General features: G+C 43.4%; 1 protein-coding gene across 2 annotated transcripts; it reads left to right on the top strand.

The window, feature by feature from the left end:
* The first annotated feature begins 341 nt into the window (after positions 1 to 341).
* smcr8b (Smith-Magenis syndrome chromosome region, candidate 8b) lies at positions 342 to 16118 on the top strand. 2 transcript variants are annotated; one of them, XM_029122056.2, is made up of 8 exons: positions 342 to 1693; positions 1831 to 2034; positions 8267 to 8517; positions 8669 to 9315; positions 11687 to 12043; positions 12414 to 13002; positions 13480 to 13631; positions 14244 to 16118. In XM_029122056.2, exons 1-8 carry the CDS (start codon positions 1505 to 1507, stop codon positions 14624 to 14626), a joined length of 2772 nt encoding a protein of 923 aa, XP_028977889.1. In that variant the 5' UTR covers positions 342 to 1504; the 3' UTR covers positions 14627 to 16118. The 2 variants fall into 2 exon arrangements, with proteins under 2 accessions (XP_028977889.1, XP_028977888.1); XM_029122055.2 differs by having other exon boundaries at positions 8669 to 9465.
* The last annotated feature ends 787 nt before the right edge of the window (positions 16119 to 16905 follow it).

The following is a 16905-nucleotide window of genomic DNA, read 5'->3' as shown; positions in this document are numbered from 1 at the left end:
TTTGTGGTCGATCTTATCCTCTGTTACAATCTTAAGGTGTGTCCACATGCTGAGTTGGAGTCAAAAATGTATGAGGCAACCGCCGGCCAGGCAGTTGGAGCATCAGACCACTAACTGAAAGGTTGCAAGACAAAAACCAGAGCCGGCAAGGTGAAACAAATCAGTCGTTTTGTCCCTGAGCAAGGCTACTTGCTGCCCAGATACTCAAAACGGTACCTTTCCAATTAGGAGGGAATGTGTTGAAAGCGGAAGACACATTTCGGTTGGATCTGGTCCGAAATTGACAAATACCCACGTTCCCATATTACAACACTCAATATGACTCCACTCCACATAGTGTCTATTTTTGAATATGAGTACGCCGATGAGCAGTGTCAAGTAAAGATGAATCGCTTTAGAGAAAAGTAGGCTTACTAGCTGAGGGAAAGGAGGACGTCATCATTATAATTTATTTCTGCGAACCAAACTCCACACTGTTCCATATGTAGAACACTACTTAATCATTTATTTATGATAGTTGATTCAAACTGTATTTTTTCTGTTTATGATTGAACTACAAATCCCACCCGGCACCTGCAAATCGCAGTTTTCTTTCCTGCAGTCCCTGGCCGAGGAATCAATAAATCTTTATCGGACAGGCGGTCACCAGCGGCGGTGCATCACCTCTTCAACGAGTTCACAACTTTCCTCGAGGAGCCACGAGACCGCATCATCGCAACTAGGGGTTAAGAATGCGCGTGAACTACAGCTACTCCTCGTGCACCACCGGCGGCTTTCACATGCCTAAATATGGCCGGACTTCTACTCTGAAGACGTAACACACTTGTCTCTCTGTCGTGCCAGTCCCAGGTACAGTTTAGTTTATTACGGAAGAGAAAAGAGGAACCGGACCGTCCAAGAGCCGGAGCAAAGGTTGCTCCTGTGACTTGACTCTGCGAATCAGCTTCTCGCGCTCCTGTTGCGGGCTACTTTGTGTTTGTTGACATGTCTTTTCTACTGTACAGCTGTTGTTGACAGTATGCTACTAGCCTGCCAGTAAGTTAGCAGTTAGGTCTTTACACGTGAGAATTATATTTTGTTTACTACCAAGACCTAGAACATTTAAGAAGTAAACGTGTGACAACGTTTGTTGCTCTTTAGTTAGAGGAGGATAAGAGAAGTTTCAACTGCGCAACAAGACTTTAAAACCGGGTACCATGTCACACTGTCAGTTAGCTCTCTGGTGCCAAAGCTGACTCACCGGCGCAATAACAATCTTCTCGCGCCCCGCAAGGAGGGAGATTTTACGAGGACCTAAGTGGACCGAACAGATAGATGCGTGAGTATGGATGACTGAATCCCAAAGGTTATCCCCCCTTCCAGTGCTGACAGGACACTGTCCCAGAGACCCTGACTGCCATAAAAGCTAAAGGACCTCATGGCAGAGAGTTTAGTCTTGTCGGTTGACTGCTGATGCCTACACTCTACTGGAGCTGACTCACGGAGACATTTGGTTGTTGTCATCATGATTGGGTCTCCTGACGTGCTGGCTTTTACCAGTGAGGGGAGTCTGGGGTTAGGGGATGGGGGGTATCTAGACCCCCAAGCCCTCCCGGAAGAGTTCTCCTTACCCCTCCTCCCCCCTTCTAACCCATGGTCCTCCCCGTCTGCCTTCAACAGGGACTTTGTTCTGGTGGCAGAGTTCTCTGAGCAGGTACGACCCTAACAGCTGATCTATTCATTGTCTGTAGTGCCTGTTTACTGTGTAAACAATGGCTATGGCATCAGTAAGAGATGTAAGAAAATGCACAGTGATGGATGAATATAACCTTGTGTGTTCCCCTGTTTCAGGTTGGGCCCATACCTGTCAAGACCATCCCGGATGATCCCAGAGTGATTGGCTCCTTCGACCTCAACCATTTCTCCCTCCGCATCATGTCTGTTGACTACCAGGCCACCGCCCCTGCCCCTCAGCCACACCCCCAGACAGCTGGCCCCTCCCCTCAGCCCACTGGCCCCTCCCCTCAACCCCACCCCTGTCTGGCAGTCTCTGAGGTAGGTAACCTAAGGTTTAGAGACGCAGACCAGAAATCAAAGGGTTTCCAGATCCAATCCTGTTTTGATAGTATTTTGCAGTGAGAGCTGACAAAAACCTGGTACTTGACAACTAACATACAGAACTTATTTTGCAGACAGTTTATTCCAAAGCGATGTGCATTAATCTCACAGTAGCAACTTGGGAGTGCCGAAAGCACAGTTATGGCATTTAGCCACACAACACAGTTATGGCATTTAGCCACACAACACAGTTATGGCATTTAGCCACACAACACAGTTATGGCATTTAGCCACACAACACAGTTATGGCATTTAGCAGAATAGGATCTGATAGTTTTTAAGAAGCAGCAGATAAATCTAGGAGGATTTGAACAGAAGACATAGTTAGCTTCTGTAGAAGGGAACTGAAACCTAGAAAATAACAACATTGATGAGGAACCAAAACTAACAAGGAATATGTGATCTGTTTTCAGAAAATAACATTGAAATATTACCATTATTTCAATCAATCAATCAAAATCAATCAAAATTTATTTATAAAGCGCTTTTTACAACAGCAGTTGTCACAAAGTGCTTTACAGAGACACCCGGCCTTAAACCCCAAGGAGCAAACAACAGTAGTGTTGAATTTCAGTGGCTAGGAAAAACTCCCTAAGAAGGTCGAATTTTAGGAAGAAACCTAGAGAGGACCCAGGCTCAGAGGGGTGACCAGTCCTCTTCTGGCTGTGCCGGGTGAGATATTAAGAGTCCAATTGGAATAATAAATAAATTTCTCTTGGCTAAATCCAGAGTATATTTGATTTTAGACTAGGTCAGAAGTATGACCAGGTGGACAAGGACAGGAACAGCAACGGTCCCCCCAAACCAGGTAATCCGCAGGTGTGGACCAGGACCTCATCTCTTTCTAAAATTTAAAATTGGAGGAAACTGAGAAAAGTTAGTAGTACATCCCTCATGTCCCCCAGCACAATAATATAGCAGCGTAACACCTTGGAAACTGAGACGGGGGGGTCCGGTGACACTGTGGCCCTACCCGGGGGAGGCCCCGGACAGGGCCCAACAGGCAGGAAATCAATCCAACCACATTGCCAGGCATCAACCAAAGGGACACCCACCAACCGCAACCCCCCTGAATGAGGGCCGAGTATTGCTAGTAGCGTACAGCCCAACTGCACAAGTGCGCAATAGAGAATCAACAACAAGCCAGTGACTCTTCCCCCGAAGGGCATTGGAGGGAGGGCATCCCAGTGGCGACGAGAGCCCACCTGGCAAGACAGCAAGGGTGGACAGTATCAAGCCTACTGGTCACCTTCACGCCCCCGGGCCAGGCTACACCTAATTATAAACCGTGCTGTAGAGATGAGTTTTTAGTAGACACTTGAAAGTTTGCACTGAGTTTGCATTTCTAACCTTAATTGGCAGATCATTCCACAGGAGTGGAGCTCTATGAGAAAAGGCCCTGCCGCCAATTGTTTGTTTAGAAATTCTAGGTACAATTAAAAGGCCTGCGTCTTGCGATCTAAGGTTACGTGTAGGTATATATGGCTGGATCATTTCAGCAAGGTAAGTAGGAGCAAGTCCATGTATTGATTTATAGGTTAAGAGTAAAACCTTAAAATCAGCCCTAACCCTAACAGGCAGCCAATGTAAGGATGCCAGGACAGGAGTAATGTGTTCAAATTTTTTTGTTCTAGTTAGGATTCTAGCAGCTGTGTGCAGCACTAATTGAAGTTTATTTATTAATTTGTCTGGATAACCAGAGATAAGAGCATTGCAGTAATCTAATCTAGAAGTAACGAAAGCATGGATTAATTTTTCTGCATCAGTTTTTGATAGGAAGTTTCTAATTTTTGCGATGTTTCGAAGATGAAAATAAGCTACTCTTGAGACATATTTTATATGTTCTTCAAAGGAGAGGTCAGGGTCAAGGGTAACGCCAAGGTTTTTTACAGTTTTTTGGGATACGACCATGCAGCCGTCGAGGTTCACAGTGAGATCTGCTAACAACGCTCTTTGTTTTTTGGGTCCTAAAAGGAGCATTTCTGTTTTATTTGAGTTTAAGAGCAAGAAATTCTCTGTCATCCACTTCCTAATATCTGAAACGCATGCTTCCAAAATAGCTAATTTAGGGGCTTCTCCATGCTTCATTGAAATATATAACTGTGTGTCATCAGCATAACAGTGAAAGTTAATATTGTGATTTCGGATTACATCGCCCAGAGGGAGCATGTATAGTGAGAAAAGTAATGGGCCCAGAACCGAGCCTTGAGGAACTCCAAAGCATACCTTTGACTTGTCAGAGGATATGCCATCCACACTAACGAACTGATATCTTTCAGATAAATAAGATTTAAACCAGGCTAGAACATGTCCACGTAGCCCAATATTGGTTTCCAGTCTCTCTAAGAGAAGGGAGTGATCAATAGTGTCAAAAGCAGCACTAAGATCAAGAAGCAACAGGACGGATGCGGAACCTTTGTCTGAGGCCATTAGAAGGTCATTTGTTACCTTCACGAGTGCAGTCTCAGTACTATGATGGGATCTAAAACCAGACTGGAATATTTCATAAATGTTTTTTGTCTTTAGGAAGGCATTCAGTTGTTGGGAAACACATTTTTCTAAGATTTTTGAGAGGAACGGTAGGTTCGATATTGGCCTATAATTGTTTAATATGTCGGGATCTAGATTAGATTTTTTTAGAAGAGGCTTAATTTCCGCAATTTTTAGTGAGTTTGGTACGCATCCGGAGGAAAGGGAGCAATTTATTATGTTCAGCATTGGCTGACCTAGCACAGGAAATAACTCCTTAAGTAATTTTGTAGGAATCGGGTCTAGCTGAGAGTTTGTGGGTTTAGAACTCATTACAAATTTTGTAAATGTGTCGAGCGATACGGTATCAAAAAACTCAAGTGTCCCCATTGACACCTGATCAGGGAGGCTCCGGAAATTTTCCGGACAACCGAGATTTTTAGGACCATAACTATTTAGGGATTCAGTTATTTGTTTTCTAATGGTGACGATCTTTTCATCAAAGTAGTTCATGTATTCATTACAACTAAAGTGAAGACCCACTTCACATGCTAAGCTTTGCTTTTTTGTTAACTTTGCAACTGTATCAAAGAGAAATTTTGGATTGTTTTTGTTCGCCTCAATCAGGTTGGAGAAATAAGCTGATCGAGCAGACGTGAGTGATTTTCGGTATTGTACTGTACTGTCTATCCAGGCTAGTCTAAATACTTCCAACTTGGTGGAGCGCCACTTTCGCTCCAATTTTCTGGAGGCTTGCTTAAGTGCTCTAGTATTGTCGGTGTACCAAGGAGCAAGTTTCTTGTTGCGTATTTCTTTAGTTTTTAGTGGTGCAACTATGTCTAATGTATTTCGCAGTATTGAGTTTAGATCCTCGATTTGATCGTTTACAGATTTATTTACTCTGTCATTTAAGAGCGAACTAGTAAGAATATCAAGGAATTTATTTGTAATCCGAGAATTTATAGTACGGCTTTTGAAACTCATTGTTTGGGGGGCAAGTGAATTTCTTGTTTTAACGGTAAATGTAATAAGACAGTGATCCGATAATCCAGGATTTTGGGGGTAAATTATTAGATCTACAATATCTATTTCTCGTGACAGGACTAAATCTAAGGTATGATTGTGGCAATGTGTTGGACCTGAGACATGTTGGATGAAACCCATTGAGTCGATTATGGCTTATTTCCAAAGCATTACCCGTTCATAATGTGTTTAACGTTAGGAGAGTAGGACAGAGATTGATCTATGGATGACGGGTAACATAAATTCAAGGATTCAAAGGGTTAACATAAATAGTACCACTGATGACAGGGTTAGGGTTAACATAAATAGTACCACTGATGACAGGGTTAGGGTTAACATAAATAGTACCACTGATGACAGGGTTAGGGTTAACATAAATAGTACCACTGATGACAGGGTTAGGGTTAACATAAATAGTACCACTGATGACAGGGTTAGGGTTAACATAAATAGTACCACTGATGACAGGGTTAGGGTTAACATAAATAGTACCACTGATGACAGGGTTAGGGTTAACATATATGGCTAGGCAAACATAAATAGTAACATGAATCACAGGGTTAGGATTTACATGGATGACAAGGGGAACATAAATAGTACCATGGATGACGTTTAGGGTTAACATGGATGACTAGGGGAGATTGGCCGGAGAATCAGAGCAGCGGGGGCGGTATTGCATTCGCTTTACCGCACCGTTGGGATGAAAAGAGAGCTGAGCCTGAAGGTAAAGCTCTATATACTGGTCAATTTTCCAGTCAATTTTCGTTCCTACCCTCACCTATGGTCATGAAGGCTGGGTCATGACCGAAAGAACAAGATCGCAAGGACAAACTGCTGAAATGGGTTTTCTCAGAAGGGTGGCTGGCTTCTCCCTTAGGGATAGGGTGAGAAGCTCAGCCATCTGTGAGGAACTCGGAGTAGAGCCGCTGCTCCTTTGCATCGAAAGGAGCCAGTTGAGGTGGTTCGGGCATCTGGTAAGGATGCCCCCAGGACGTCTCCCTAGGGAGGTGTTCCAGGCACGTCCAGCTGGGAGGAGATCTCGGGGTAGGCCCAGGACTAGGTGGAGAGATTATATTTCGACACTGGCCAGGGAACGCCTCGGGATCTCCCAGTCAGAGCTGGCAAATGTGGCTTGGGAAAGGGAAGTTTGGGGTCCCCTGCTGGAGCTGCTGTCCCCGTAACCCAATACCGGATAAGCGGATGAAGATGAGAGACTAGGGGAATATAAATTGTACCATGGATGACGGTTAGGGTTAACATGGATGACTAGGGGAACATAAATAGTACCATGGATGACGGTTAGGGTTAACATGGATGACTAGGGGAACATAAATGGTACCATGGATGACGGTTAGGGTTAACATGGATGACTAGGGGAACATAAATGGTACCATGGATGACGGTTAGGGTTAATATGGATGACTAGGGGAACATAAATAGTACCATGGATGACGGTTAGGGTTAACATGGATGACTAGGGGAACATAAATGGTACCATGGATGACGGTTAGGGTTAAAATGGATGACTAGGGGAACATAAATAGTACCATTGATGATGGTTAGGGTTAACATGGATGTCTAGGGGAACATAAATGGTACCATGGATGACGGTTAGGGTTAACATGGATGACTAGGGGAACATAAATGGTACCATGGATGACGGTTAGGGTTAACATGGATGACTAGGGGAACATAAATGGTACCATGGATGACGGTTAGGGTTAACATGGATGACTAGGGGAACATAAATAGTACCATTGATGATGGTTAGGGTTAACATGGATGACTAGGGGAACATAAATGGTACCATGGATGACGGTTAGGGTTAACATGGATGACTAGGGGAACATAAATGGTACCATGGATGACGGTTAGGGTTAACATGGATGACTAGGGGACATAGATCTCTCATGAAACAGCTTAATTAATCAACAGTTAGCAACATTAAAATCATGCTGCGTCATTTTCTTCATAAAAGAAATACATGTGGCCTATAGACTTGCTGATCCTTTAGATAAAGAGAGCTGGCGGACCTCTGGATGAGATTAATGGCTAAATTATTTAAATCTAAAATAGAGAACTTAACCCACCAGGTACAAAATGTATAGTTTTTACTTCAAATTTGTCAAGTCCTACTCTCAGTTTTTCTTAAATGTTTATTTTAAAATGTTTTAGTTTCACCGGTTGTCGTCACCACTAGGGGGCGATACATTTCACAGCAGGGATTGTTCTGTCTTCCACCACTTTTTCATCTCAGGTGAAGATAATGCAGCATCAATGGCAAAACATTTAATACATGAAATGCTCTGTTTTTTGTAACTTGTCAAATATTAATAGATATTTGTTATAATTTAAAGTGGTAACCTGAGGTTTACATTTTGAGGAACACCAGCATGTTGATATGATCACGTTTCATGATTTATTTGTCAAATGCACGTTACAGCACAGCATCATTCTGCACAGCGAAATTCTTGTGACATGGCACCAGACAACTATGTAGTGAGAGTGAATAAGGATATTTAAAATCCCTGAGTGTATCTGGCCTCACCAGGAAGCCTGTAACAGAGAATAGAATAGACTTTATTGTTATTGTTCTATTGTTGTCATTTAAAATAATGTAATGGATATAAGAGCATTGAATAAAAATGTATTGGTGAAGTAGTGTTTTTTCCTGCAGGACTCCTGTGTGGTGCTGGGTGACTCTAAGGAGGGGGCGTTTGCCTACGTCCACCACCTGACCCTGTACGACCTGGAGGCTCGAGGCTTCGTGCGTCCGTTCTGCATGGCCTACGTCTCCCATGACCAGAGCAAGATCATGCAACACTTCCAGGAGCTGTCCATGCTCTTCTCCCGCGCCTCTGAGTGCTTGAAGACTGGAAACCGACGGGCTTTCGCTAATGAGCTGCAGAGGAAGTTACAAGACCTGGAGTAAGATGAGAGACATGCACGCACGCACGCACACACACAGACACGCACACACACAGACACACACACAGACAGACACACAGACACGCACACGCATACACACTCTGACGCTGTGTTCTGTAATCATTCAAAATCATCCTCTCTCGGTCCACAGATATACACGCTCCATCCTTCAGAAGGAGGTGGAGCTACAGACCACAGCCAATCAGAGTGCAGAGATCAGGGAAGATGTGGAGCCCCAGAAGACGGCCAATGAGCTGGCTAACGTGGACCGTTCCATTCTGGACCACCGGTCCCTCCTCCGCCAGGTCACTTCTTATCCAAACAGAAAGATTCAAGACCCTGGCTTCCTTCCCTACGAACCCTCCCCGACTTCAGAATCCCTCCCCATGACCCCTGACCCCCCGTCCCCCTCTTATACCCCCCAGCTGGTCTCCGGGGTGTCACTAGGGGGAGGGGGCTGGTCAGCAAAGCGGTTTGACCGTCGTTTGAAGCCTTTAGACGAGCTGAGCGATGCTTACTTCCTGTCTCTGACCATGGAACAGCTGACTAATGCAGAGTGCCGTCTCCGTGGCGACCAAAGTGTTCTTCACACCCGCCGGGTCACACACACTCTCTCCAGGAAGCTCTCACACACACACTTCCTGTTTCAGCTCTGGGACCAAGAGGACAATGAGCTGGATGAAGAGGAAGGGGTGGGGCTTGAAGGAGGAGGAACAGCGGATTGGCCAGGAGCGAGGACACCCAGGCCTGAGTCATTCATGTCCTGCGTGGAGGAAGTGTCCATCAAACTGGAAACAGGTGAAGGGCCAGTGCTGACCTCTGACCCTAAGGGAGAGGAGGTAACCATGGAGACGAGGCCAGGCAGCGTGAGCAGTGGAGAGAGTATTGAGGTTCTGGGGACAGAGAGATCCTATAGAACCCAGGGCCTCAGGGACACAGAGTTCAGAGGTATAGTGTATATATATAGTAGTCTTGTTATAGTGTATATCTATAGTAGTGTTGTTATATTGTATATCTTTAGTGCTGTTGTTATAGTATATATCTATAGTGGTGTTGTTATAGTGTATATCTATAGTAGTGTTGTTATATTGTATATCTTTAGTGCTGTTGTTATAGTATATATCTATAGTGGTGTTGTTATAGTGAGTATCTATAGTAGTGTTGTTATAGTGTGTATCTATAGTGGTGTTTTTATGGTGTGTATCTATAGTGGTGTTGTTATATTTTATATCTATAGTGGTGTTGTTATGGTGTATATCTATAGTAGTGTTGTTATAGTGTATATCTATAGTGGTGTTGTTATATTTTATATCTATAGTGGTGTTGTTATAGGGTATATCTATAGTACTGTTGTTTGCTCCTTGGGGTTTAAGGCCGGGTGTCTCTGTAAAGCACTTTGTGACAACTGCTGTTGTAAAAAGGGCTTTATAAATAAATTTGATTGATTGATTGATTGATTGATATTAGTGTTGTTATAGTGTATATCTATAGTGGTGGTGTTATAATTTATATCTATAGTGGTGTTGTTATGGTGTATATCTATAGTGGTGTTGTTATGGTGTAGATCTATAGTGGTGTTGTTATGGTGTAGATCTATAGTGGTGTTGTTATGGTGTATATCTATAGTGGTGTTGTTATGGTGTATATCTATAGTGGCGTTGTTATGGTGTAGCTCTATAGTCGTGTTGTTATGGTGTATATCTATAGTGGTGTTGTTATGGTGTATATCTATAGTGGTGTTGTCATGGTGTATATCTATAGTGGTGTTGTTATGGTGTATATCTATAGTGGTGTTGTTATGGTGTATATCTATAGTGGTGTTGTTATAGTGTATATCTATAGTGGTGGTGTTATATTTTATATCTATAGTGGTGTTGTTATAGTGTATATCTATAGTGGTGTTGTTATGGTGTATATCTATAGTGGTGTTGTTATGGTGTATATCTATAGTGGTGTTGTTATGGTGTATATCTATAGTGGTGTTTTTATGGTGTATATCTATAGTGGTGTTGTTATGGTGTATATCTATAGTGGTGTTTTTATGGTGTATATCTATAGTGGTGTTGTTATGGTGTATATCTATAGTGGTGTTGTTATAGTGTATATCTATAGTGGTGTTGTTATAGTGTATATCTATAGTGGTGTTGTTATAGTGTATATCTATAGTGGTGTTGTTATGGTGTATATCTATAGTGGTGTTTTTATGGTGTATATATATAGTGGTATTGTTATGGTGTATATTTATAGTGGTGTTGTTATATTTTATATCTATAGTTGTGTTGTTATATTTTATATCTATAGTGGTGTTGTTATAGTGTATATCTATAGTGGTGTTGTTATGGTGTATATCTATAGTGGTGTTGTTATGGTGTATATCTATAGTGGTGTTGTTATGGTGTATATCTATAGTGGTGTTGTTATGGTGTATATCTATAGTGGTGTTGTTATAGTGTATATCTATAGTGGTGTTGTTATAGTGTATATCTATAGTGGTGTTGTTATGGTGTAGCTCAATAGTGGTGTTGTTATGGTGTAGCTCTATAGTGGTGCTGTTATGGTGTAGCTCTATAGTGGTGCTGTTATGGTGTATATCTATAGTGGTGTTGTTATGGTGTATATTTATAGTGGTGTTGTTATAGTGTATATCTATAGTGGTGTTGTTATAGTGTATATCTATAGTAGTGTTGTTATATTTTATATCTATAGTGGTGTTGTTATAGTGTATATCTATAGTGGTGTTGTTATGGTGTATATCTATAGTAGTGTTGTTATATTTTATATCTATAGTGGTGTTGTTATAGTGTATATCTATAGTGGTGTTGTTATGGTGTATATCTATAGTGGTGTTGTTTCATGTTGTACAAATGATGCCAGTCCCTCTTCAAAGGTTTAGATTGAGAAAGATGTTAGTAGACAGTTATTTGACATACAATTCAGTCATATGCAAGAATTATGACAATAGTATCAATTCAACAAAACGAAAATTACAGTATTGGATCAGTAATCTATATTGGCTGAAACTCCATTCAGTGCTCAGAAATGTTATTGACAATAAATCAATCCCTAGTTGAAACACAAAGTCCAAGGGGGTGAATACTTTTTAGAATTACTGTATGTTATTGTTTATATAGTACACAAACCTGCAATATGTAATATATCTTTCCTCCAGGGGAACCAGCAGATGTGTGGGGTCAAAGTGACTGTGCTGGTGTTGGGCGGTGGCATACAGAGGCGGGGATGAGGCGGGGTTTGCGGAGCCCAGCGCGGCGCACTAACAGTGAAGACAGTATCGAGGTCATTAGTACGACAGACTCCATCTTCCCTGACGACCTTATCTTTACCGCCATCAAGGAAGAGGAGCCGGAGTTGCATAGCATCATGGGTAGTGGAGTGCAGGGGAAGGACCTAGACGAAACGAATGCTGGACCCCATGGCACTCTGGGTATTGAAGTCCAGGAAATGGAGGAAAATGTGTCAGAGAGGTTGGACACTTTGTCCCCCATGCCACAGCTGCAGGACACTCTGGGTAATAGTGGCTTAGTACCCTTACCCCCAACCCTAACCCCCAACCCCGACCCTAACCCCCGACCCTAACCCCCGACCCTAACCCCCAACCCTAACCCTAACCCCCAACCCTAACCCCCGACCCTAATCCCAACCCTGGATGAGACAGTGTGGTTTGATGTGGATGAGACAGCAGTGTGGTTTGATGTGGATGAGACAGCAGTGTGGTTTGATGTGGATGAGACAGCAGTGTGGTTTGATGTGGATGAGTAGTGGATGACAACCAGAATGTTATTAAATGTTTTACGTATGTTTCATTTAATGGATGCTTTATTTAATGGAAGACTTACAGATGTGTGTTGATATAATTTTGATTTATTTTCTGTTTCTAGTTCAGCAGGGGGCAGTGGAAGGCTCCTCCCAGCTGGACCAGGGTTTCCATGCCAATGGATTCGTCAGAGGTCAGGGTGGGTGTGGCAGCAGGCGTGGGTTGGTGCCTGACCTCCAAGTGAACTTTGCCCTCCCCCTTAGATTAGAGGTGAAAGGTCAAGGGTCAGAGGAACGCTGGTTGCATGGCGATAACTCTTGCAATTTGAATGTAGATGAGGCGTCAGACTGTATTAGCTACAATAGCACCTCCCCTTCCTCCTCCGAACCCCCCTCACTACCCCCCCCACATCTCCATGGCGTCCACAGTGCTAGAAACCCACGATGGCGGCAGCACCAGAGAAGAAAAGCGGCACTCGAAGCCCTTCGTTTCCTCAGGCAGTTCTCCTTCTACCAGAATGCTGTGTTCTGCCTGCTCACCGGCCGACCACTGGTGGTGATTGGTGGAGACGAGCGTTTGGTCAGGAAGACTGTTTCCGCCCTCTCACTCTACCTGCCCTCACCTGGTTGCTATGGCGATGCTGTGCAGCCCTACCTAGCCACACCCCTCCAGCTGACAGACCTGGTCATCTGGAGGCTCATTGGAATCCACAGGTGGAGACATGGTGGTCCTTGTTCAAAACATCCCCTAAATCCTAAATGAACCCCTCCTTCCCTCCAGCCCACCCTCCTCCTCCCTCCAGCCCACCCTCCTCCTCCCTCCTCCCTCCAGCCCACCCTCCTCCTCCCTCCCCCCTCCAGCCCACCCTCCTCCTCCCTCCAGCCCACCCTCCTCCTCCCTCCCCCCTCCAGCCCACCCTCCTCCTCCCTCCAGCCCACCCACCTCCTCCCTCCAGCCCACCCTCCTCCTCCCTCCCCCCTCCAGCCCACCCTCCTCCTCCCTCCAGCCCACCCTCCTCCTCCCTCCTCCCTCCAGCCCACCCTCCTCCTCCCTCCAGCCCACCCTCCTCCTCCCTCCTCCCTCCAGCCCACCCTCCTCCTCCCTCCAGCCCACCCTCCTCCTACACTACTATAGATATCCAAAATGTAAATAAACAAATAAATAATCTACAACATCCCTCTCTATTCTAGGACGTCCTCTCCTACAACTCCCAGCATGCTTCATTCTCTGGCTCGTTACAGACGCTACCTGGCTGTGCTTGACCTAGACCAGAAGACACTGAGAAGCCCCGCCTACCAAGGACACCTCATTGGCCGGCTGGCTGACCCCCGCGCTCTGATAGGCTAGTGAATTTCTTGTTGTTGTACATGGAAATGTACCTGGAGGCTCATCTTAATGGGGTGGCAGACTGCCTGGTGATTGGAGCATTGATCCAGTATTTAAAAGATTGAAAGTCCAACGCTGACAAGGTGAAAAGACTGTCAGTGTGTCCTTGAGCAAGACCTTTACCTCTCTGGATAAGAATGTCTGTTAAATGACTTGTAGATTGTAGATGTCTGTGGCAGCACCATGAGCCTCGCAGTACATTTATCCAGAATTTTTGGCACCCTATATATATTTGAATAAAGTAATTATTTCTTGATGACGAGTTTTGTTATGAAGGTCAGATTGATATAACTTTTAGCTGATAAACAAAAACAATAATATTCACAATCTTATTTTTATATTGACCAATAACCCTGCAGGCTCTGTATGTGTTGACATAAAACCGTGTTAAGTTACCAATACACACCAAGTGTGATAGATTCTGAGTCACCGATTGGCTAACAGCAAATATGCTGCATTGTAGTAAAAATTATGGTAAAAAACATGAATATATTGTTTTCAATAAATGTTGTGGGGACGTTTCGTTCCCCCGACCCTCTTGGTTATGAGCGCATTCATATTTTTGCAGGGCATGGAAGCACTTACCTGCTCCACCTAGAGAGCTGTCTGATGGAGCTGACTGCAAAGGCCTTCTTCTACACCTTTTACACCGTCTCCCTGTACTCCTCCACTCCTGACCCCTCACCTGTAGTTGCGGGGGGAGGTCAGACACCACCCATCTGCAAGGCCCCACCTGCCCTCCAGTGTCCCAGCATTCCCAGGGGGAGGGGAAGCATGCTCACTCAGCACTGCAGGAACTTCCTGTGTGGTCGGGGCTTCAGCGAGGAGGACGACTTCTGTGTGCTTCACTTCCTGTCTGACCTCATCAAACAGCGACACACAGGAAGTGGCCCTCCACCCCTATGCTTCTCCTACAGTCCCACCCCTTTACATAGAAATACCACAACTTAGAAATACATCTCACCCCTTTACATGAAATAGTTACGTTCATGTTTTTCTCTTGCAGTTTGCTGATGGCAGAGACATTGATCCACATTTTAATCTGTCTGGTACCTCTCAAAGATTCTAAAATCTAGTTTTTATGGAGTTAATGAAAGGTGTTCCAGGGGACACTCGTCTCGGGTCCAGATCTCTTCACGATGTACATCAAAGGATGTCGGTTTAGTTATTCAAAAATAAAACATTCTTAGAGCCAATCTGCCTTTACAGCATTGCAAAAAGCCTGTACTGATTTCAGACTAGTACTGTAACTCAGGTAAATACTCTGGTTTCTAAATCGTGTGAATCTTTCTGATGATTTATTCTTGCCAACGCTGAAGTATAAGTATCTGGAAATCTGATTACGTTTTCATAGAAAAAGCAAGTTGGTTAAAAAATAAATTGCATTAAGATGGGCTTTTTGTATAGAACTAGGTCAGGTCTGTCATGACCAGTGGACATGCATTAAGGTTTTAGATTAGGGGTCATGTGTTTGATAAGGTTTTAGATTAGGGGTCATGTGTTTGATAAGGTTTTAGATTCATTTATTTAGATGTCCATTAGATGCCATGTATCATGGTGCTTTATTACAGGTGAGGAATGCAGTACACATCATCTCTACCTTTATCAGAAAGTAGATTGGTCCTCAAATCTTGGAGATCCATAAATTGCACTCAGTGTATTTATAAACCTATATTTAACCTACAGACAGGCAGGGTGGAGAACCACTAAGATCCCTATGATCTAACAGAAGTTGCTCAGAACTGTGCCCTCCACACATTAAATTACTTCCCAAATAAAAAAATTATTGTGCATTTAAAAAAAAATAACAGGTATACACCAGGCAAAGCAAAATTGGGTGGAATAGTTACCAAAAAAGGTTGGGAACCAATGTTTGTTTTTGACCTTTTAAGTTTTTTGCCATTGTCTTTCTTTATTGAATGTTTTTCATGCTATATCCTCTTTTGAATGTTTTTATTTTATATTGCCTTTGTGATATGTATTTGAGGTTTTGTAATTGCTTTTTGCATGTGTTAAATTTAAGACAAAGATTCTGCCTTAACCAGTGATAACCCCCACCTGAGGAGCTGATGTTCTTTAGGCTCTAGTTAGATAGCTAGTCAGAAATCTGGTGCATATATAGTTGGTTTGGACACAGGAATGTGTTGAAAACTGCAACGGTCTGATGACGTGTAGTTCCCTGTGACCTGATGATGTGTTGTTCCCAACGTGAATTTGGGTTGTTCCCAATATGAATTCACTTTTTCCCTATGGAATTGACTTTATGCTCAGTAATTACATGAGACGTTTACCTCTTGAGAATTGTTCTTCAGTGGCTCTCTCTCTACACCCACTGGAACATGTAATTTCCATGTCTCAGAGTTTCAGGTATGTCATGCATTCATCTGCACAGCAACACTTAATGTTTTCATTCACTAAATAAATTCTGTAATGGCTGAATGTTCTCATCAGTTTCTCTCTTTCAATCATGTATTGGCCTTTCTCTGACGTATTCCCTCTTTCTTTCTCAATCACTTTGAAAGTCAACCGATAAAACTGATCCTAGATTCTACCTCTCTGAACCTTCTTCCATATCAAACTACACACTCAGTCTATTCTGGTACTGCGAGCGACTTAATAGACCCCAAGGTCGAAGGAATATTAGGCTGGGATATATTGGGGAATGTTTAAACCGGTCCTAGATCAGTGTTTAGGTTGGGCCCTACTGGAAAACTTTTAAACTGCTCCTAGATCTGTGTTTAGGTTGGGATCTATTGAGGAATGTAAAAACTGGTCCTAAAACAGAGTTTCTGTTGGGATCTATTTGTGAATAATTAAACTGGTCCTAGATCAGTTATTAGGTTGGGATCTATTGAGGAATGTCAAAACTGGTCCTAGATGAGTGGGATCTATTTGTGAATGTTAAAACTGGTCCTAGATCAGTTTTTAGGTTGGGATCTATTGGGTAATGTTAGAACTGGTCCTAGGTCCATGCTTAGGTTGGGCTCTATTTGTGAATGTTAAATCTGGTCCTAGAACAGTTTAGGTTGGGATCTATTTGTGAATAATTAAACTGGTCCTAGATCAGTGTTTAGGTTGGGATCTAATGGCACTTTCAATGCCATCTGTAACCAGTGTTGTGGTGTTCAGGGCGTCTGAACCATGCCATGACCTTTGATCCCTTTATAGGTGGATATTCCCTTCTGATGCCCAAACAACTAATCAAACTGTGCCTGGAGCCCTGTAACAAC

The sequence above is a fragment of the Esox lucius genome, chromosome 9 (genome assembly GCF_011004845.1).
Source record: "Esox lucius isolate fEsoLuc1 chromosome 9, fEsoLuc1.pri, whole genome shotgun sequence".
Lineage (NCBI taxonomy): Eukaryota > Metazoa > Chordata > Actinopteri > Esociformes > Esocidae > Esox > Esox lucius.
Note: the sequence above shows the minus strand (reverse complement) of the source record. Positions and strands in the feature narration are given on the sequence as shown.

Bases quoted from the DNA above. Each gene is read 5' to 3' on its own strand.
- smcr8b (XM_029122055.2), top strand. From the start codon at position 1,505: ATGATTGGGTCTCCTGACGTGCTGGCTTTTACCAGTGAGGGGAGTCTG. The intron at 1,694-1,830 runs GTACGACCCTAA...CCCCTGTTTCAG, and splicing joins TGGCAGAGTTCTCTGAGCAG to GTTGGGCCCATACCTGTCAA. The intron at 2,035-8,266 runs GTAGGTAACCTA...TTTTTCCTGCAG, and splicing joins CCTGTCTGGCAGTCTCTGAG to GACTCCTGTGTGGTGCTGGG.